Below are 22,588 nucleotides of genomic sequence, written 5' to 3' on the forward strand. Positions count from 1 at the left end.
CGTTTTCAATAAAAAATCTTTGAGAGTTTTCGATATATTGAAAAAAATCGATTTTCATTTTGTAACTTCAAAGGGCTGTAACTTTTTTTATGAGCACATTTGTACCAAGGTAAGTTAGGTTCAACCGAACTATTTTTGACCCCAGAATGTGTGGTATAATTTATGACCATTCTTTTCGGGACACCCTGTATAATAATTGCATATCATATCAATATTGTGGAGCAATATATAATTTTTCTGCGTCAATGACAGAAGGTATGAAATATACGTCAATTTGACAATTTCAATTGACAATATGAATTATTTAAGATAGTTGCAATATTTCTCCGCGACTCGCGCACGGTCATTTCTCGTTTCCCTTTCCAAGTACTTGCACACCGCGAATAGGTTATTAATATAGATGTCCATACTACCCAAAAAATTTGCTTTCGGCCTGGAGGGGGATGTGTCACGAGAAAAATCTTATTTCTTTGGACTAATAATGTATTAAGAAATGAAAAATACGCGCGAAGATGTTTTATTTTTTTGCATAACAACGGTGCGCCAAATGAAAAAAAGACAAGAACTTTAAATTCTTTATTATAAATTAAACGTGGAATACAAAAATAATTTTTAATTTGAAATATCTCAGTGGCGTACTATTTTTTTCTTAAAAAAATACAGACCATTACACGTAGGTGCGCCAATGATGAATACTAAATTGTTATTTGTATGTCAAAAAATGCGCAATAACTACCTCTTAAAACCCACCAAATCTAATTTCCATAGCTCAAACGGTCTTAGAGCAATAAAAAAATTGGCAGTTTGAAATAAAAATTTCAACACCCCGTATCTCGGAAACGAAGCATTTGCGGACATACGTTTATAGAGCAAACTGCCATTATTTTTTCATGTAGAATTACACCTTAAAGTTTTTCATACTTATTTACTAACACCCTGTGTTAGTAAATAAGTACATTTTGCCAGTATCTGCAAATATAAACACATTTCACGTGACCCCTTCTTTATTTCTTCAACCAAGTTAGATTTTTATATGTATTTAAGTAATACTTTTTATTTCTAGGCCAGGAAGTGTTGCTTCAGGTAGCATAACGTCATCGCCTGGTGCCTCGAGTGGACCAAAATGGACCTGCCCCTTTTGTACTTTTCTTAATAATGCTGACGTACAGAACTGTGAAATGTGCAATCTGCCTAGGTCTAGCAGACCACAATAAGGTAAATACACGATACACCAATAGACCAGGTAGCATCTGTAAAAATATTAGTACATTTGGACGTTGAGAGGTGACTCAAATTTTTTTGCAGAAATTCCTTGAAAATAACTCAAATAACAATATTTGAGTTATCCTCCCACTCAAAAAGGTCCGGAATATTGTTTTCCACTTACCTCTACCGAAAGTATACTTTTCCGGACCTAATTGTAGGGAGCAAAGTTGTACTTTTCCTCCATAGGGAAGAAAAATATTTTCCTCCCTAGAGAGGAAAAGTAAAAATGACGTCATGGTATTTCACTCATGAAATATAACTTATTGACGCCCTGTACAATATCTATTTTCTATTAGGTAAGTATCTATATATGTTAACGTTTATTTATAAAACACCCTGTATTTTGCAGGATGATAAAAAACAGTAAATTGTTATTTTGATTTAACAATGTTTACATTAATAATTTGACTTATATTTGACAGTTGACAGTTATATTGTACCTACTTGTTAGTTTTAGTTCTAATAAATTTTGTTGGTTAGTTACATAAATAAATTAGGTAAGTAAAAATGAAAAAATGACTTGTTATTTGAGGAAGGTGGAAAAACCATATGTATAACATGGGAGTAAAGTACCCTTTCCTCCCTTGAATGATTACTGCCCTCCGCTACGCGTCGGGCAGTAAACTTCATTCTCGGGAGGAAAAGTAGCACTTTCCTCCCTTGTTATACAAATAGCTATTAAATAATCAAAATGTCAAAAAATGAAGGAAAAATTCGATTTTTTTCTTCGTTTTTTGATTATAACTTTAAAAGTATTCATTTTCGAGAAAAGTTGTACTGACGTAAAAGTTTGCCTAATTAAATTTCATACAATATAGAATTGGTTAAAAATTTTAAAAATAGCCACCCTTGTTGCAAAATAGCAATAATTGCGAAAAAACTATAAAAAAAACAAGCATTCGCATTTTACGTTTTTCAACCATTTATGCTACACTTAGAACCTTCATATTTTACCCAGAGAAAAACTTTATGATATAATAAAATAATACTGTGAATTTCATTAAGATCGGTTCAATAGATTTTGCAATCCAGCTTTTGCAAAAAAAATCATTTTTTCAAAATGTTACAGGACTGAAAATAAAGCAGACAACAAGTTGAATTTTTTTTGCATATAGAAGAATACTGTACCTTTCATTTTCAATTTTCAAAATTAAAATCGGTTAACTACCACGGCGTCGGGAATTTTTTTAAATAAACGTTAATTTTTGGTTGTCAACTTGTGTGAATTGAACACCGCTGTCCTGCGCGTAACACCAAAAATTAATGTTTATTTAAAAAAATTTCTGACGCTGTGGTGGTTAATCGATTTTAATTTTGCAAATCGCAAACGAAAGGTACAGTACTCTTCTACAGTATGTCCCTGTAAGTTGTATCCATATGGAAAACTTTTTTATTATTAATTTTACGAAAAAAAGTTATTCTTTATAAAAAGCTCTGCATGTTCCAAAACCTAAGATTTAACCATCAAATATCAAATTTTTTGAATATTATACGAGGTATGTCAAAAAGTTTGAATTTCACTCAAGAGTAAAGTAGCTTTATTTTTCACAATATTGAAAATTGCTATAATGAAAAGTTGTTTGGAATTAAAAACTGTATTTTAGTATGCAATTACATCCGTCTAATTGAAATTTTTTTTTTTTTTTTGAAAAATTATGGATAACTATCATTATTTTCAGTTATTTTAATTCAGATAACTCTTTTATTATTAATTTTACGAAAAAAAGTGATTCCGTATAAAAAATTCTGCATGGTCTAAAATCTAAAATACAACCATCTTTTGTCAAATTTTATCAATTTTATACGAGGTATGTCAGAAAATATGAATTTCGCTCAAGAGTAAAATACGTTTATTTTTCACAATATCGAAAATTGTTATTATGAAAAGTTATTTAGAATTAAAAACTATATTTCGGTATGTAATTACATCCTTCTAATTGAAATATTCTGAACTATAAAGGTACTTTACTTTTGATCTAAATTTATCTTTTTTGACATACCTCGTATAAAATTGATAAAATTTGATGATGGTTTTGTATTTTAAGTTTTAGACCATCCAGAACTTTTTATCAAGAATCACTTTTTTTCGAAAATTAATGATAAAAGAGTTATCAGAATTGAAATAACTAAAAAAATAATGATAGTTATCCATAATTTCTCAAAAAAAATTTCTTCAATTAGGAGGATGTAATTGCATATTAGAATATAGTTTTTAATTCCAAACAACTTTTCATAATAGCAATTTCCAATATTACGAAAAATAAAGCTTCTTTACTCTTGAGTGAAATTCAAACTTTTTGATATATCTCGTATAATATTCAAAAAATTTGATATTTGATGGTTTAATCTTAGGTTTTGGACCATGCAGAGCTTTTTATAAAGAATAACTTTTTTTCGTAAAATTAATAATAAAAAAGTTTTCCATATGGATACAACTTACAGGGACATACTGTATATGCAATAAAAATTTCAACTTGCTATCTGCTTTATTTTCAGTCCTGCAACATTTTGAAAAAATGATTTTTTTTGCGAAAGCTGGATTGCAAAATTTATTTTGCAAAATCTATTGAACCAATCTTAATGAAATTTACAGTATTGTTTTATTATATCATAAAGTTTTTCTGGGTAAAATATGAAAGTCCTAAGTGTAGCATAAATGATTGAAAAACGTAAAATGCAAATACTTGTTTTTTTGTGGTTTTTATTCCCAATTATTTCTATTTTGCAACAAGGGTGACCATTTTTAAAATTTTTGACCAATTCTATATTGTATAAAATTTAATTACGCAACTTTTATGTCAGTACAACTTTTCTCGGAAATAAATAGGTACTTTAAAAGTTATAATCAAACAGCGCAGAAAAAAATCGAATTTTTCCTTCATTTTTTGACATTTTGATTATTTAAACAATGTTCCGGACGTTTTTGAGTGGGAGGATAACTCAAATATTATTATTTAAGTTATTTTCAAGCAAATACTGCAAAAAAATTTGAGTCACCTCTCAACGTCCATCTCAAAACATATGCGCCCTGGACTACAACTAAAAAGAATCTTTATAAAATTTCGTTCTTTTTTCTCTTTTTAGGTGTGCAGATGGGATTAAGAAGAAAATCTTGTGATTTGCTGCATGTTTTCTCGTTTGTAAGAATGCTTTCTAGAGATTTGAAATAACATCGTAAGAAAAAAGGAATGAAGAAAAAAATTAAATAACTAGATATAAAAAAATTTAAAACGGATATGGATATTTTTCTAAATTGAAATTGGAGTTTCATTTTTACGATGAAGAATTTCCTCATGTCGTCTTGTACATACTAGCTTTGAGTTTTATTTAATATTTTTTGTAGATATAAGTTCTGTTCATTTAACTTATGTGTATGGTGAAAAGAAAAATAATTAGAAAATGATGTGTAGTTCGATTTAACACCTTTCTCCTACTTTGTACCATTCCTTATTGTTCTACGGAGATTCAAGAAAACTTTACAGACAAAACAGTGACGTTGTTCTTGTTATAAATTAGTAAAAAGTTCATCTCCTCCCCATTCCTTGAGCCCTTGTTAGGACGTGGTGGCACTATAACTATTGTTAGTTTGCTGTTTCCATTGCCTGCAAATCGTGTTGGAGATCTTCCTCTTACTATTTCGTCTTCTAAATTTCCTTCTACAAACAATAGTTCCATAGTCCCCCCGTTCTTTTGGCTCTATGTGGCGAAGTATTGGTGTTTTGGTTATTCTTAGAGGTATTTATCTTGCGTACAATAAGTGAATAACAACGCCCTTTAATTTTACCCTGTCAAATGCCTTCTCTAGGTCCACGAAATATGCCGGTTTATTATATTCTAACGATTCCTCTCACTTGCCTCATTATAAATACAGCGTCGAAGCATAATCTTCCTGGCCTAAAACCTTGTTCTTCTGCTAGTGTTATAATTTCATTCAGTTTATTCTTGTTATCACTTTGGTTGTTAATTTTAGTCTTGTTTAATAAATTAATTCCTGTGTAGTTCACCGGGTCTGATTTGTCTTCCTTTTTGAAGAGATGTATTAAGATGCTTGTTCTCCATTCTGATGGTATTGCTTTGGTGTATTATTTTTTGAAGTAGTTTTAATAGTTGTTTTTCCGTAGTTCTTTCCTCTCTTAGTGATTTTCTATATTTTAATTTCTTTCATGCTTCTTTTATCTCCCTCCCAAATGTTTATTTCTTCGTTTGTCGTCACTTTTGGTGTTGGTGGTCATTACCGTCACCTTTAGCAAATAGGAATCGAAAGTAGTCTGCCCATGTTTCCTTCTGAATGTGTCTAATTTTTATTAGTTCGTTCATCTCTTTTCTTTGTCCTCTGATTATCCTCAGTGTTCTCGTTTTATTTTTCTGACTAAATTATTTGTTTGTTCTGACTCGTTTGTAATGGTTGTACTCCTTTTGTCTTCTGCATTGTAAAAAGCTTCTTCTTTTCTTCACTTCTTCTAAACCATGAGGTTTTCTTTTTTGATGTGTTAGTTGTTAGTTAGTTTCCCCCTCTCTAAGTGGTTCTGTTGCTGAGTTAGTCATTTTTGGACTTTTTATCAGCTTTCCTCGATGTTATCGTTTTCTAATACTCATAACTGAATCGATTATATAAAATTTCGGATCACTGATTCGGAACTAAGTCGAACAACCATATTTGATTCTTAAAGTTCTGGATCTGCTGATTGGGATAAGTTGTAGCTGTTCTTGAATATCAGAAAAACTAAAGTGTTTGATTACTAATACCGAATTGAATATAGAGTACCAGTGGCGACCGGTCAGGGTCGGCAGTGCCGACCCACACATTTATAGATATAGATTTTTTTTAATATTTAATTTAATCAGAGTTGATGTCATTTGTATCTGTGAAATAACAAAAATCTGTCAAATAGTACAGACTGAATTTTATTCATAGTTTTTAAAAGGATTCGGCCAATCTCAGCGTTAAGTGATCCTGCGCATAAGAGACTTTTCAAAAAATGAATGATCCGAGCCATTCATCTGACTGTTTTCGGCAATCCGACCCCAGCTTATCTCCAGCTTGACGATTTACACGTAAAACTCAACGAAATACGAGCCGAGGAGCAACCAAACGTATATTTCACTCCGTAGGCATTAAGCGGCAGGTACGGCACATTTAAATCTGTTTCATGGAAGCATCGGCAGAAATTGTAAAAATAATCACGCCGTTTTACGTCGTTTAATTGATATTGTAATTTATTTAAGTTGTCAGGAATTATCATTTACGGGACATGATGAATCGGAGCATTCGTTAAATCAAAGTAATTATAGAGAACTAATAAAATTGTTTAAGAAATACGATTTGAAATTTTCCAATTTTTTTTCTGATTCGAAGATATTTAGCGGCGTGTCTAAAACAGTACAGAATGAACTAATATAATAACTAGTTACATTTTGAATAACGTTATTGAATCTGAGAATCTGGAAGCCATTTGCTAGTAGATGAAACTTCTGATTATCATGTCATTCACAACTATCAATTGTTGTTCGACAGGCGTTACGTGGTAACATTTTTGAGAGGTTTTTAGGTTTTCCAGACGTCAGTAATAGTAGGGGAGCAAAGTATGCTAAATGTGCAGTCACTCGAGCGTTATGGGGACCTGTTGGGTTGTGAAGAGTAGGCCCCAAAACCAAAAACAGTTTAGTAAAATTTTGAATTTTAGTGGGCGCTTGCCCTTTTTTAATTTAATTTTCCATTTCCAACAATCGTTTTTTCCGATTATAATGCAATCTATCCATAATTCGAAAAAATGTTTCGAAAAAAAGTTACTTATTTTTACGTAAGGAATCAAAATCTGCAATAAAAATGGGGCTCCTATTTAAGATTTTAAAGTACCCCCCACCTCCGTGGGGGGTCGTGTTTGCTGCCACTCGATAGATTTTTCAAAAACATTTGAATAAGTGTCTTTTACAGTTTTCCGATCTGATGTTCATTTCTCGAAATATCGCAGGATTCATATTTAAAATATTAAATTAACCCCCACCCCTCTCCGTGGGAAGTCGTGTTTGGCATCATTCGATAGATTTTTAAAAAATATTGAGCACATTTCCTTTAGTGTTTCGATCTGTCATTCATTTCGCGAAATATTCGCTTTTTTCTTGTGAAACTTTGGGACTCACCCCATTTCCTTACGCCCGGCACAAATCGTCAGATTTTTGAAATTCCTACACACTCTTTTGCATGTACTTAACTTACCTTATCTTAATCTGACCATTTCGAGTTTTTTTAACGATAGATTTTTTTTTCGTGCCCCCCTTAACGAACTTCCCTGTGTTAAGAGCCAATATATGGTAGAGGTACATCTGCAGGGTACCAGGTTTATCCCCATATAATAATCTGACGCGCTCGAGTAACTGCAAAAATCCCTGGTTAGGCTCCCCTACCATAAAAGCAATAAGGCAGAATATATTTTTGGTGTTTTAAAGGACAGATCAGAGATCAGCTTAAAATTTATGGATATCAAAAATAAATTGGTAAGGCAAATTTACGACGGCGATGCCGTGATGTCTGGTGAATTGAATGGTCTCCAGGCAAAAGTTAAATCTACTGCACCACAAGCTTTATTTACTCACTGTCATGCGCATAGAATGAATATAGTTTTGCAGGATACGTGTAAAAAAATTAAAGAATATCGTCTTATCTTGCCATTTTAGCTCGCCTAAACGGACTACTCTTTTAGAAAAATTTGTTTCGAAAAAAATGCAAACAGTTTGTCAGACGCGATGAAATTTTAAATCTCTGTTAGTTTTCACTGTAGCAGATTTTAGTGAACAGCTTTTTGGAAGTTTTTTTATTTTATTATCGAAGGCATTTTGAAAGCGGTGATATCTCGGTCCGTGAAGGTTTGAGAACTTTATTAAATGATTACTCTTTTAATATTCTTTTAAATATATTTAAAAAAGTGTTTGCCAAAACCCATTTGATATTCTTTGTTGTTCGAAATCAGTTAATTGTCATTATTTATTCCAAAAATAAAATAATAAAAAAGCTGCTGCAAAATCTCAGAGATTTTCGTAATGATAGAAGTTTCCAATATATACGCTGTGACGTTTTGGATTCGCTTGATATTTTCGAACCACCACAAAAAAGACAAAGGCATGATACATATCTCGAAAAACGAGTAGATTTTGAAATTTTGGATACCTGCTATTATGCAAATAGATACTCGTTTTTCGAATGTTGAAGATTTGCAAATTTTTGACCTCTTTGATAATTCAAAATTTAAAAGTTACCTTCGCCAAAAAATTTCCAATATATTTATTTACAAGTTACTTAAAATATTCTGATCCAAATATTTTCGGAAAGTGGGATAAGTTACAAATATGTATAATTTTATATAGTAAGTACTGCAATTCACTACAACAAACTGTTCATAAATTCTCTTATTACCACTAACTTCTGCCTCAAATGAACGGGATTTCTCTTGTCTCAAAATAATCAAAACGTATTGTCAAAACACTATGACACAAGAGAGAATGTCAAGTAAACCAAAGAAAAAAAATAAAAAAATCTCCTATGATGATTTAAGCCTTTTAATTAGATGGTATACCTATAGAGGAGAAGAAAAATCTTGCCGGCCTTGCCTCTAAGGCCACGAACCGTCACTGTAGAGTACTCAAGATCCGATGACTTCAAGAGTTGTATCGCATAATATCCGAGCCGAGGATACTATCCTCGGCTCTTTAGAACTTTGAAATTGAATTGATTTGAAGGTTATGTTTTGAATAACAGGATCTAGTGACGAGGTTATAATAGAAAAGGAATTTAGGAAATAAAGCACAATTTTTCCTTAGATATAACATTTATTCTGTTTGATACAAATAACTTACCAAAAATTCAGCATTTCCTAAACGAGTATAATCGTATTATACCTAAAATTAACCTATGTACACAGCACATTTAAGTGCTTAAAATATACATCTTAAAATACTTATATGTTCTTATATGAAGAAACACTAGAAAAAATACAGGTTTAAAAAACAAATTTACAATTATCGCAATATCGGTTCCATAATCCGTGTCAATTTTTTTAAATTGAACCTATACGATATTCACGTAAGAGATTCCCAACACTATAAAAAATAAGTGCCTAATGCGCAAGTCCAGGAATATAAACAATCTGAAATAATTAAGACGTATTAACGTCTGAAATTAAGTTAATGTAAGCAAAAAAAGTAAATAAATTCTCTAATAAATGACTATATATAATTATATCCACTATTAAATTCTTTCTTAGTGGTTTAAAATATTTCATGAAAACTGTTTAATATGTCATGAAAACTTAATTAATTGGGAATATGTTATGCGAATATATCACAGCGTTAACAGCAACAAAATATCGAGAATTCAAAAATACAACAGGTATTTATTAATCACTGACAATTGCTGGTATCTTGTATACAATTTGGTCTCGATAAATAGTTAGATGGTCCAAATCTAGATACTGAGGAGGAAGTTCTAGTAATTCATGAGTGAAACTATTCAATATTGCGTTTATTACAGTTTTTTTATTGGAACATTTTCCTGGTCATTTTTTGTTTAACTCGGTAATATTTCCTGTTTGACCTGTTGACAGTTCATGCCAATTGTCATCTGTCAAGCTGCTGATGTTCATATACTAACGCCCGGTTTCATAATCAGTTAAAGTGGACTTTAAGTTTTATGTTGGTACCCTTGTCAATGCAATTCATATGGGCAAATGTCAACGTTAAAGTGAACTTTAGTTAATGTTTACTTTAAGTTGATTATGAAACCGGGCGTAACTCTTAAAGCAGAAAATTGGTAGGATTTTCTTAAAATAGCACAAAAATGCGTATAAATTACATCCATTTGTGGTCAGTACTTAATAAACGTTTACACTCTGTATTAAAATCCTTAGTTTTATCTTTCTGTTACTGCTATTAGTTTTGACCATCTACAAATATATAAAGTATAAAGCGATGTAAAAAATGATTGAACATGATCCTTCTATCATGAACACTGCCATCTATGCCGCAGACCGAGAACTATGTATTCTCACCTTGTATATACATTTTCATCGGCATAATATGCGTTCCATGAAACCTATACAGACAGTATATTGCAAAACGTTTTACTGGTTATATTTGCAGTTTTAAAATCTTCAATTCGTATTAAAAAAAAAAATCAGGGCTCGTCTCAGAGGAAAAGTTATTTCCCCGAAAATATCACATGCTTTTTTGCTTGAAAAGCCACCGATTTTCACCATGACAATTATTCCTATATAAATAGACAATTATTAATTTCATTTACAGCGAAGCCAGGTTTACAATTTTCTAGCATTTTCAAATTTTATCAGCCTTTTTTTTGTTTTATAACATCTTATTATAATTTTTTAAAAATATTTAAAAAAATACCGTTTATTTTATGCCACGTATAATTATGTAAGTCATAATCAATTCTAAACACCTTAGTTTATTAATATAGATGTGGGTCATCCTATACTGTAGAATTTTTTCAACAAAAGGAATTTGATCGACACCATAACTTTTTAAATATCTATCCATTCTTCATTTCTATTAAAATTTAACTACTTTACAGCCAATTCAAAATGATTCTCATTAGTTTCGACGCTAAAAATTTGCAAAAATTATTTTTTGGTTATTTACTATTTAGGCGGTCTTTTAAGGTTTTATCAATGATTACTAGAGGGTGTTACACAGATCTGTCATTACTGTCAATCATGACATACCCTAGGTGTACCTAGCTTAGAGTAAATGTGGCAAACCAGTAAACTACTCATATTCGTGAGGTATTGTAGAATTTAAATGTGTAGGTTAACTACTTTAGCCATTTTCAGGTACTCCAATCACCAATCTCCACTATTATAGGTACAATTCGAATAGAATCTTTATTAAATGGCAGTTTCATTGCAAAAATATTAACCTTAATTTATGATTCTAATACCGCCTTGAGTTTGGTTCTTATTCACGATCTCACTGCCATCTATCGATCAAACACTCTACAGTTCATGACAACCCAACATACATGACTAATGATATGATTTTTAACTTTTTTACATAATTTTTTTGTATTTTCCGCTAACAAACTAAAATACTTACGAATGTTGTCAATATTAAAAAGTAGAGCTAGATTGTATATTTAAATTAAAAATAAATTATTTTCCAAGTGTATTCTTGTCAATTTCATGAAATATTTATTTCTAGTTCTCAAAGTAACTGTAGCTCATATCGTTTGCTGAATACAATAATGGCATAAGTGAAAATTTTCCAATTTTAACATTTTTCGTTCATTGTTTTGCAAATTGATGCAATTTTTAATGTAATACTGGTTTTTCTAACTTTTAACATTATCACCTAGATGGCGGCGCATGTGCAGTGTGCCTTTAAGCAGGTCGTGTGCCGTGTCTATTACTGCGTGCAATATGTATTGACATCCTTTCAGTTGGTCTCGAGATCTTATCCAAAAACCTTTTAGTGGTGCAACAATGACTCTTTTTGAATTGTGACATTGCTGCATTAAATCATGTTATATATTTTTAAACGGAGCGTCTACATTCTAATAAATGACGTGCGGTCTACCATCCATGGTATACATACACCTGAACGAGTGGTTCGTAACCAAATATACTTCATATGGCTAAACAAAAGATACTGAAACTCAGTATTAGCAGTCAAAACATCCAAGTGCAGATGTATCAACACATCACAATATTTTGGTAGGAAAATAAGACAGATTGAAGAAGGTTACAAGCGCGAATACGCAAGTTACTAGGTATTTATAGACAAAAGATGTCAAGAAAAACAAGAAATAGCAGTGTACTGAGACAAAAAATAAAGTTGACATCAAAAACAGGAAAGTATTCACGAAAAAACTGGATGAACATGAAGGATGATTCTTCTTCTTCAGGTGCCATCTCCGCTACGGAGGTTGGCAATCATCATAGCTATTTTAATTTTTGAGGCAGTAGCTCTAAATAATTGTTTTGAGCTGCATCCAAACCATTCTCTCAGGTTCTTCAGCCATGAAATTCGTCTTCTTCCGATGCTTCTTCTGCCATCTATCTTTCCTTGCATTATGAGTCTCAGGATGCTATACTTCTCGCCCCGCATCACATGTCTGAGATGCTGTAGCTTTCTTTCTTTAATTCTAATCAACTTCCTTCTCTTTATCTATTCTTCTCAGTACTTCATTGTTCGTAACTCTATCTACCCAGGAAACCCTCATAATTCTTCTATAGGTCCACATTTCAAAGGAGTTAAGTCGTCTCATTGTCTCTACATTTAACGTCCAAGATTCCACTCCATAGTATAGTACACTGTATACGTAACATTTTGTTAGGCGTGAAGGATGATAATATACTAAAATTCGCCCAAAAAACAAAATTAAATGCAGTAAAAACAAAGAGAAAACAAAGGTGGATGACACAAGAAATACCGAGATTAATTACTTGCAAAGGATTTACGACCAAGGAAGAGAAGTCAGAATTAAAGACAAAGAAAAAGAACAAAAAATGAAAGTTACTTAGTAGCTTGTTTTAACTTACGTTGTCCACACTGACTTAAAATTTTATTATCTGTGAACGTCAGAAGTAGGGATTTTGCACTACCAAGACTTATGTAAATTACCATTCAGCAAGCGATATATTTTCACATAGATTGTGTATTACAAATTCCTTCTTTAATAGATAAAAATAGAAAAATATTTTATTTACAAAATACTAAAACTAACACATGATTATTGTGCGTTTTTTCTTTATTTCCAGACAATAATTAGAAGACCTTAAATTATTTTAGTGAAAAATATGAGCTAAGCCTGTACTCTGAGAATCTAGAGACTATTGATGAGTAGAGTGCGGAATGGGACGTTTCGATGCCGCCGGTTCATCGCCAGTCCATTTCATCGCCGTCTCCTAATTAATACTAAAAATAACTAATAATTGTAACTGTCGAAAATTCGGAAATATATCAGATAGCGATTAATTGACTGGCGATGAATCGGCCGGCATCGAAATGGCGGCGATGAAACGTCCTAGACCCGTAGAGTGCTATCAACAAACACAAAATAAACGTCTATCAATGTTAAATGTGACAGATGTCATTCACAGAATAATAAAAGTTACTGAAACAACCTAATAATAGGTAGGTACTGTTAGGTAAATAATTTAATGTTCTGTGATAACTAAAAACATTTTAAAGAATAATATTGATGAAGCATTCAGAAATGACGGTTTTCGAGTTATAAAACGCTTTCAAACATTAAAAAAAATTATTCTCGAGTTTAAGATTGTACTGTAACTCAATCATTTTGAGACAAATTTCTTTAATATCATAGTTTTGGAGCATATTCTTACTCGTTTAGAGCTGATTATGCTAGAAGTGAGAGAGGACATACGAATATTTTCAGTCAAGTATTTTTAGTATTTTTTCTTTTGAGTAATTGAAAAAGTAAACCTTTCTCAAATATTTATGGTCCTTCGAGCCGGATTTAAAAGTGAAAAACTCATTTAGAGATAACAGCAAAACAACTTACAGTTAACTTATATCGAAATAAAACATATTGAGCTTCTTTAACATCTTATTTTCCGAATACCTGAGGTTTTTATGATGCTTTTTCTTCGTAACTTTTTTGTTTGTGTAAATAAGGAGATATGTTAAAGTTGTACTTCAAAAATTAGTGTTATAAATGGAATTCTTTAGTTTACTAGTGAGTTCTTTATATGTCAAAAACAAATTTCTTTTGAGAAATCTGAACTAGAGATGGTTTACAGCTGATTAACGCTATATTACAGTACATTTTATAGCTAAATAAATTGATAAATCTCTAAACTTACTTCCTTAATTTTTAGATCTCTAAAGTTACTGTGAGCGTGTAATGGGAACCCAATTGAGATTCACTATTCAAACTAGAACTAAACATTTGAATTTGTTCACCAAAAATAAGAATGTGGTTGCTAAAATTGCTTGTAAGTCAAGGTTGTAAGGTGGTAAAACATTGTTAAGGATAACTGGACAACAGTTTAAGAAATATCTATATTTAGATAAAGTTTTACAAAAAAAAAATAAAACGATTACGCCATATTGAACTTTCTGCTCTCTTTATCTCACTAGTATATACAAATATGGCGGCGATATGTTAAGTTGGCATCAAGTATTTATGTATTTTGAAATTAATTGTTATGTTATGATACACGATATTCATCTAATGATGTCGTTTAACATTTGAAATAAAATATAACTCGAAAAAATGATGATTGATGTATTGTTTGTTTACACTGAATATTTAGTACCCTTTAGCGGTTCTAAAAGTCACTGATAATGTTCCCGAAATGACAAGACCCATTCACTTCGGTCGAAACACCGAGAACAAAGTCCTCTTCCAGCATACAGACGATAAGGTGGATGAATAAAATAAAAATGCAAGTGAGTTGGAACCTCTCCTTTGCTGATAGTTGCAGCGAGGTCATTCCGGCGACGTAGATGAGTATGTCTCAATCTGAGTTCTGGGTTAGCGGGGGGTATTCCTGGTCGTCGGTGAACTGAAACGCGCCTTTGGGCGGCGATTCCGTAGCTGCTGCCATCTCCCGGAACTTTTCTGACTCTAATTAAAACAAAGGCCATGAATTGGTTTTGTAACTAATCGCTATGGCATGCACGGTTGGTTGTTCTCAGGATATTTTTAAAGATTGTTATTCTAAAATTAAATACTCGAACAAATATCTTTATTGTGTAGTTTTTGGAAAATAAACTTGACAAAGCTGCAATAATCGTACAAAAAATGATCAATCTACTTCCAAACTACTTATACTAGGAAACATAGAAAAACTTATTCTAAAAGTAAAAAACAAATCAGTAAGCAAATATAAAAATATAGAAATTTTTTGTCGTGGAGTGTGTTAATAATTTTATTTAAGTTTCGTTGTGAATGCAATTTTTGAAGATAAATACATTTTTGTTGAAGGCCATGATGATTTTGTCGTCCATTTTAGCTCTACATCCTTTATCTTCCATTTATAGTCCTATTCCTATTCTTGAACATTTTCTACCCCAATCTTTAAACGCTTCTTTAATATATATTTATAACTTTATATGTTATAAATAACTATTAAGTAAAATTCCTCCTTAACTTAAAATGCCTAATTGCCTCCGGAGGTATCTGCAACGATTACTTGGCATTAACTGTTAATGAGGACATTTACTTTGACGTTTATATTTGACAGTTTATATTGACACTTCCTCTGTCAGTTTCTGTTCTGTCAGTTGCTTTTACTTAGCTCGTTATGAACAATTTGTGCTATAAATAGATTAAATTTTATCTTCAAAGAGCGACACAGAATAATCTAGAATTTAAGTGTAACTAGCGGCCTCTATTAGCAATGCTAAATTAGCAATCCTCATGCTAAAAAAACGTAAAATTGTCAATTTGTAAATATAAATTGTGAAGACATACAAAATTATTGCGAAAATTAAAGTACATATTTAAATTTTAAACACGCAGTATCTCGGAAACTAGCAGGTATGTTGGGCAGAATCATCATATTTTGAGATCTACAACTCGAGATTGGACAAGACCAATGAATCCCTGTATATTTATAACAAAAATTGTTCATGTTGAAACTAAACAAAATGAACTGAAAAAGCATGTATCAAACTATCAAAAAAAGTGACGGTCAAAAGTCCGTCCTTTACTGTTACAACCAGATTTTTTTGAGAAACTGGAAAGCTTGAGTGTTTCCTTTCACCACTAACTCAAAAATGTATTTTAAAAAATTTTAAAGTTGGTGTGAAATGTTTGTAATTGAAATCGAACAACAAATGATACTTTTTATATAGAGTGTCCCAAACGTAGCGGGACGGTCTAATATTTCGCGAAAAAACTGAAAAATACGTGTTCAATTTCTTTCAAAAATCTATCAAATGACACCAAACGCGACCCCCACACACCACCTTTAGAGGTGGGGTGGGGGTAACTTTAAAATTTTAAATAAGAACCCACATTTTTATCAAAGATTTGGATTCCTTATGTAAAAATAAGCAACTTTTATTTGAGACATTTTCTTCGAATTATGGATAGATGGCGTTATAATCGGAAAAAACGATTTATCATGATTTCCCTAGGTAAATTATAGAAACGGCTTATTTTGAAAAATAGACTTCCAAATGAAAAACCAAAAAACACATGTTTAATTTTTTTTCAAAAACCTATCGAATGACACCAAATACAACCCCCACCTCACCTCCTGGAGGGGGTGGGGTGGGGATTGTATTTTAACTCTAAAATCTTAAATAGAAACCCCCGTTTTTTATTGCAGTTTTGGATTTCTCATGACAAAAGTAACATTTATTCGAGACATTTTTTAGAATTTTTGATAGATATCGCTAATAAATAGTATTTTTCCGATTAATGCGATATCTATCAACCATAATAATTCTAAAAAATGTCTGGAATAAATATTACTTATTTTTTTTATAAGGAATCCAAATCTGCAATAAAAAATACGGGTTTCTATTTAAGATTTTAAAGGTACCCCCACCCCACCTCCAGGGGATGGAGTGGCGAGCCATAGTTGGTGTCATTTGATAGGTTTTTGAAAAATATTAAACACGTGTTGTTTGGTTTTTCATTTGGATGTGAATTTCTCGAGATACTAGAGCGTTCCTATAATTATTTACTTAGGGTATCACGGTAAATCGCTTTTTCCGATTATAGCGCCATCTATCCACAATTCGAAAAAATGTCTCGAATAAAAGTTGTTTATTTTTACGTAAGGAATCCCGATCTGCAATAAAAAATGGGGTTCCTATTTAAGCTTTTAAAGTTACCCCCACCACACCTCCAGGAGTTTGAGTGGGGGGGGGGGGGTCGTGTTTGTTGTCATTCGATAGATTTTTGAAAACCATTTGAAACGTATTTTTCGGTTTTCGATCCGATGTTCATTTCGCGAAGTATTCAACCCCCGCTATTTTGGGACACCCTGTATAATTCACAACGTAAACAAGTCAAAACCACTACATTCTTCTTAAGATTTCATACATCCGATTGTTTCTCCATTCTTGCACAACATATAGTGGGTACAAAAACAGGCTATCATAGAAATCAGTAATAATCTTCAATAATAAACTTATTTCTAAAATAAAATCCTCTTCATCAAAAGAATAAGTCACACACAGTAACCCTTTCCTTATTTTGATTTATTTTTTGATTTTTTTTTATTATTTTATACCTTCACGATCAATTGATCTCAGGTTAATGATCTTTTCTTTATACAGAAAAGATACGAACGCATACAATCTTGCTTCCCTTCCTCGGCGATTCGAGTCTTCAAAATCTTCTTCTTGGCACCGTTGGGAACAGACCGGTCAGTTCCACTAATCTAAACAGGGTCCAGTTAAGATAGGTCATATCTATAACAAAAATATCTACATTTACACCAATTGAAAGACTGATTAAAGGTTGACACTACAGTACCAAGGAAAAAATCAGTGGAGCTGAAAAAAAATGGAAATTTACGTAATAAAACATTTATTGTAGAGTTAAAAATCTTGTTGCGTGGTTTGATAAAAAGTTGAATTAGTTTGGTTAGGTTATGGAAGCTATCTGAGACTTTCGGTGTGTTGCTGTTTTCAAGAACAAGATTCTCTTATTCCTTCCTTCTACTTCCTCCTAGTCTTTACTATTCATTCAGAATCTTACATGTCGTTCTTGAAATTGAGTCGTTGTCTGCCTCTTTTTATCCGTACGATAAACTCTTATAAAAAAGTTCTAGTGTAGAAATAGGTTCCCCTTTGTAGTCGAAAGATACAGAAATTTCAAAAATAAACGTCCTATAATAGCATCAGTTTCGAAGAGTAAATCTTATTCATACATTATGGTCCTTTGAGCCGAATTTACAAGTAAAACATCTCGTTGAGAGATAACTTGATAAGCAATTTGTATCGAAGTAACTAATCCAGAAAGCCACTGCGCATCCGCTAAAAATTTTTAAACGTTTTTTTTTTTGTTTTTTTCCTAAAATTATTTTTTTTTGCACGGAACAAAGTTTTTTTTAGGTTTTTTGGATCATTCCAAACAGAAAAGGTCTGTAGTGACTTTCTCTAAAGTTGAGAGTTTTTGACATACAAGCGATTAAAAATTGAAAAATTGCGAAATCGGCCATTTTTAAGCTTCAAAAACTATGTGAAAAACTGAAAATTTTAATGTTTCAAATGTAGGTAGATATTCTTTAAACATCGATTGATGAAATCCCGAAGAGTTTTTTGCAATACAATATTCAAAACTCCCTTTGTTTTTTAATTGCTAATCAAGCGTGTGCGACACTATTTTCCACCGACAGTATGGTGCAAATGAAAGGAATAAATTCGTTATTTCGTAAACCGGCGACTTTAAGGAAAAAACCCGAAACAGGTCGATTTTTATTTTAAGTTATGATATTGTGGCATATATGGTATACTAGTGACGTCATCCGTCTGGGCGTGATGACGTAATCGATGATATTTTTAAATGAGAATAAGGGTCGTGTGGTAGCTCATTTGGAAGGTTCTTCAATTCTCTATTCAGTAATGTAAACATTTACATAATTATTTATACAGGGTGTCCAAAAAATTTTTACTAAATTAAATTAATTGACAAAAAAAGAAGTAGAAGGACACTTTGTATAAATAATTATATAAATGTTTATATTACTGAATAGAGAATTGAAGAACCTTTCAAATGAGATAGCACACGACACCTATTCTCATTTAAAAAATCATCGATTACGTCATCACGCCCAGATGGATGACGTCACTAGTATACCATATATGCCACAATATCAAAACTTAAAAATAAAAATCGACCTGTTTCGGGATTTTTCCTTTAGTCGCCGGTTTACGAAATAACGAATTTATTCCTTTCATTTGCACCATACTGTCGGTGGAAAATAGTGTCGCGCACGCTTGATTAGCAATTAAAAAACAAAGGAGTTTTGAATATTGTATTGCAAAAAAACTCTTCGGGATTTTATCAATAGATGTTTAATGAATATTTACCTACCTTGGCAACATTCAAATTTTCAGTTTTTCACCAAAAAAAAACTTTGTTCCATGCAAAAAAAATAATTTTGGGAAAAAAACAAAAAAAAAACGTTTAAATAATTTTTGGCCCACTTTTGGTCCTGGCAACATGCAAATTTGTTAAAAGGGTACTTTTTGAGTAAGACTGAGCAAACAATCCGAATCGGAATATTTTTCCTAGCGGATGCGCAGTGGCTTTCTGGACTAAACACAAACTCAAAAAACACAAAAATTAAAACACACAAAATATTAAAAATATTTTTGAAATTGGCTTAGACAATCGTATAATGTGTTTTCCATTAACGATAACATTGTGTCTACATATTTTAGAATCTGCTGATATAGAAAAAGTCTTCTACCCTTTTCTTTTGAGTCATTTTCAAGGCTTGGTCTTGATCCGAGGCATTTGTTGCCTTTAACGGTAGATATTTATTTCAAATGTTTTTAATTCTTATTAATGTTGGTATTTCCTCAGCATTTCTCAATTAAAACTCAATTTCTAATATTTACCAATCATTTTTCGCTTCATTATTTACTTTAACATTAACCTTCGTTACATTTTTCACTTTTTACTATAGTTTTTTTACTTCAAACACGTACTATATTACGTTACATTTTACAATATATGAAGGTTTTTCATCAGCTACTCTATCTTGGACTGTACAATGTCGATTTTGGTGACGCTAAACTTTCGACCCTGTTTATGGAGTCATCTTTCATGCTTTGGTTTTGTGGCCGGGCACCTGTAGCTTTCTCAAAATCTTATTAATAATGGTATTTCCTCCACTTTTTCCCTTAAAATTATATTGCTATTGTCTCATTTTTTTTTCGCTTCATTGTTTATTATTATATTATTACATATTAATCTTCGTTATACTCTCCACTCTGCTCTATGATCTTTCTACCTCCATCACTCGCTATCTTACCTTAATTTTTACTGCATAATATGAAACTGTTACCCCACCTAGTCATATTTTGGACTAAATATGGGTATTTCCTCAGCTTCTTTCCATTAAAATTCTATTTCCTCTATCTAACTGCTACTAATAACTGCACAATTCTGAACCTTTTTCTACGGGTTTTTCCTAACTTCCAACTCTATTACTTTATTTTTTACTAGACATTAGTCTTTTATCTCATCTACTCTTGGACTGTGCAAACTTTCGACTTCCTTAATGGAGTCATCTTTACGGCTTGAATTTGGTCTGATCACCCTTTCCTCTTTATAACGTCGTGAAAGAAGAGTTATAAGGGTCAGACTTCACAAAATATGACCCAATCCAGAAGATGACTCCACAAAATAAGTCGAAAGTTGTCCCAAAAATTATAATAACCTACGCTTTAATAGTATTATCATATTATATAAATTAACTATTCTAAATGGGAAATAAGCCACAATTTAACTAAAAAATGATTTGACTAACGTTTCGACGTCCAAATGGGACGTTTTTGTCAAAATACAACATATTAATAAATTAAACAAAAATATTGTTGTTTAGTAAAAAATTCTTCTAATAATTTAATTTAATGTGACACTTATATCGGCAATTCAGACATATATTATACATTTTAAAGTGAAAGACTTTAAAATGATATTGCCAATATTTACGAGTTGGGTTCCTGGGACGACTTTACTAAAAGATAGTTCATTCGATTACATGAAATCAACCCCAGCTTAAGAATATCCGTCCCAAAAAATGTTAAGTTAAGGTTGTTTTCATGTAATCGAATAAACTACCTTTCAGTAAAGTCGTCCCAGGAATGCAACTCATAAATATTTATGACATAGGTCTTCTACTTTAAAATGTATGACATATGTCTGAATTGCCGATATAAATGAGTCAGATTAAATTAAATTATTAGAAGAATTTTTTACTAAGCAACAATATTTTTGTTTAATTTATTAATATTTTGTGTTTTGACAACGACGTCCGATTTGGACGTCGAAACGTTAATAAAGTCATTTTTAAGTTAAATTGTGGCTTATTTTCCATTTAGAATAGTTAATTACAAAAATGCCACAAGGAAATGTGTAGCTTCAGAACAATATTATATAAATAACGAAAAACTTTTAAAAATATTCTAGAACAACCAAAAACATTATTATAAGAAAAATTGTTAAGTGATCCGAAATGAGTTATTTAAAATCAGCTATTGAAAAAATGATTTTTTACAAATAAGTATTTTTACTTCATTGGTACCTCTATTATATTTTTTCTTTTCATAAGTATTTTAAAATATAAAATGTATAAAAATACTGTGATTGTCAGTGGGAATAAATAGTACCTACCTATTAAGTTGAGACAATTGTAAAATGGTCAAAACCTGGTGAATATTTTAGCTTGCCAAAAAAAAAGCCATGTGTGGATTGGAAAACAATAGGTAATTATAATATCAATATTTATCTTTTCATAGTGATAATAACTGGGAGTTTTAAAGCTAAAATATAATAGAGTACCTTGAGTACAAGTTTTCTAAGTATTTTTTTTAAATATATTCACTTTTAAAGTAATGGATTGCGAACAGTTGTTTATGATTCGTTTAGGAAGTATGTAGGTATTTTTCAGAATATATTATGCATTTTTAAGTCACATAAAACACATACATGTTAGTATAAGTTAATTACAGGTAGTAAATGCATACTGGGTGTTGCATACTAGCGCGGAAAATCCATATGTTGTGTAAATAAGCTGTTTGTAAATTTGTGTAGTTATCTTTAGTGAGTGCGCAGACTGCAGACTTTTTAGTCGGCCGGTAGTTTAGCCGGCTTCTTAATCAGTACAGAGAGGTATGCAGATGCGCACACTACACCGATTCACCGATGCATATCTCTCTGTACTGATTAAGAAGCCGACTAAAAAGTCTGCAGTCTGCGCACTCACTTAATGTACAATTTTGCCTTTTTTACCACAGTCCGTATATATCAGCATCAGTCACGTTCAAATTTATAGCATTATTATTGTAAGTCGTATGGTCATAGATAAGATGTTTTAAGACGATGTTTTAGTAAGTATGGCGCCTGACTGCTTGACCATCCCGATCTAACTCAAAGTGAATTGGTTTTAGCTGTACTTGGAAAAAATTAGTGTTAGTTTCAAACTTAATATAGTTCCAACATTATTTGACAATTTTGACACATTTCTTGCTTTAAAACAAAACATTACAAGTAAAAAAACTGAACTTACTGGCGTATGACTAATACACCACAAACGGAACGGTAGGTATTTAAAATCAGGTACAGAAATAACTTTGAAATTGCACTGACTTGGAC

General features: G+C 31.6%; 2 protein-coding genes across 6 annotated transcripts in view; one reads left to right on the plus strand and one right to left on the minus strand.

Annotated features, from left to right (window-relative positions):
- Positions 1-4,669, plus strand: part of LOC114329631 (nuclear protein localization protein 4 homolog) — an 89,945-nt gene extending 85,276 nt beyond the window's left edge. The window contains exons 9-10 of the mRNA XM_050643590.1: positions 1,064-1,215; positions 4,351-4,669. Of these exons, the coding sequence (XP_050499547.1) occupies positions 1,064-1,214 (151 nt within the window). The 3' untranslated portion in view covers position 1,215; positions 4,351-4,669. The remainder of the gene's footprint in view (positions 1-1,063; positions 1,216-4,350) is intronic.
- A 4,401-nt stretch (positions 4,670-9,070) lies between these two features.
- LOC114329630 (WD repeat domain phosphoinositide-interacting protein 2) overlaps positions 9,071-22,588 on the minus strand; it is a 68,582-nt gene continuing 55,064 nt past the window's right edge. For 3 of the 5 annotated variants that reach the window (XM_050643595.1, XM_050643596.1, XM_050643597.1), the window contains one exon: positions 9,071-14,866. In XM_050643595.1, the coding sequence (XP_050499552.1) occupies positions 14,757-14,866 (110 nt within the window). In that variant the 3' untranslated portion in view covers positions 9,071-14,756. The remainder of the gene's footprint in view (positions 14,867-22,588) is intronic. The other 2 variants (XM_050643598.1, XR_007696378.1) reach the window with 2 other exon arrangements.

This window comes from Diabrotica virgifera, chromosome 2 (genome assembly GCF_917563875.1).
Source record: "Diabrotica virgifera virgifera chromosome 2, PGI_DIABVI_V3a".
Lineage (NCBI taxonomy): Eukaryota > Metazoa > Arthropoda > Insecta > Coleoptera > Chrysomelidae > Diabrotica > Diabrotica virgifera.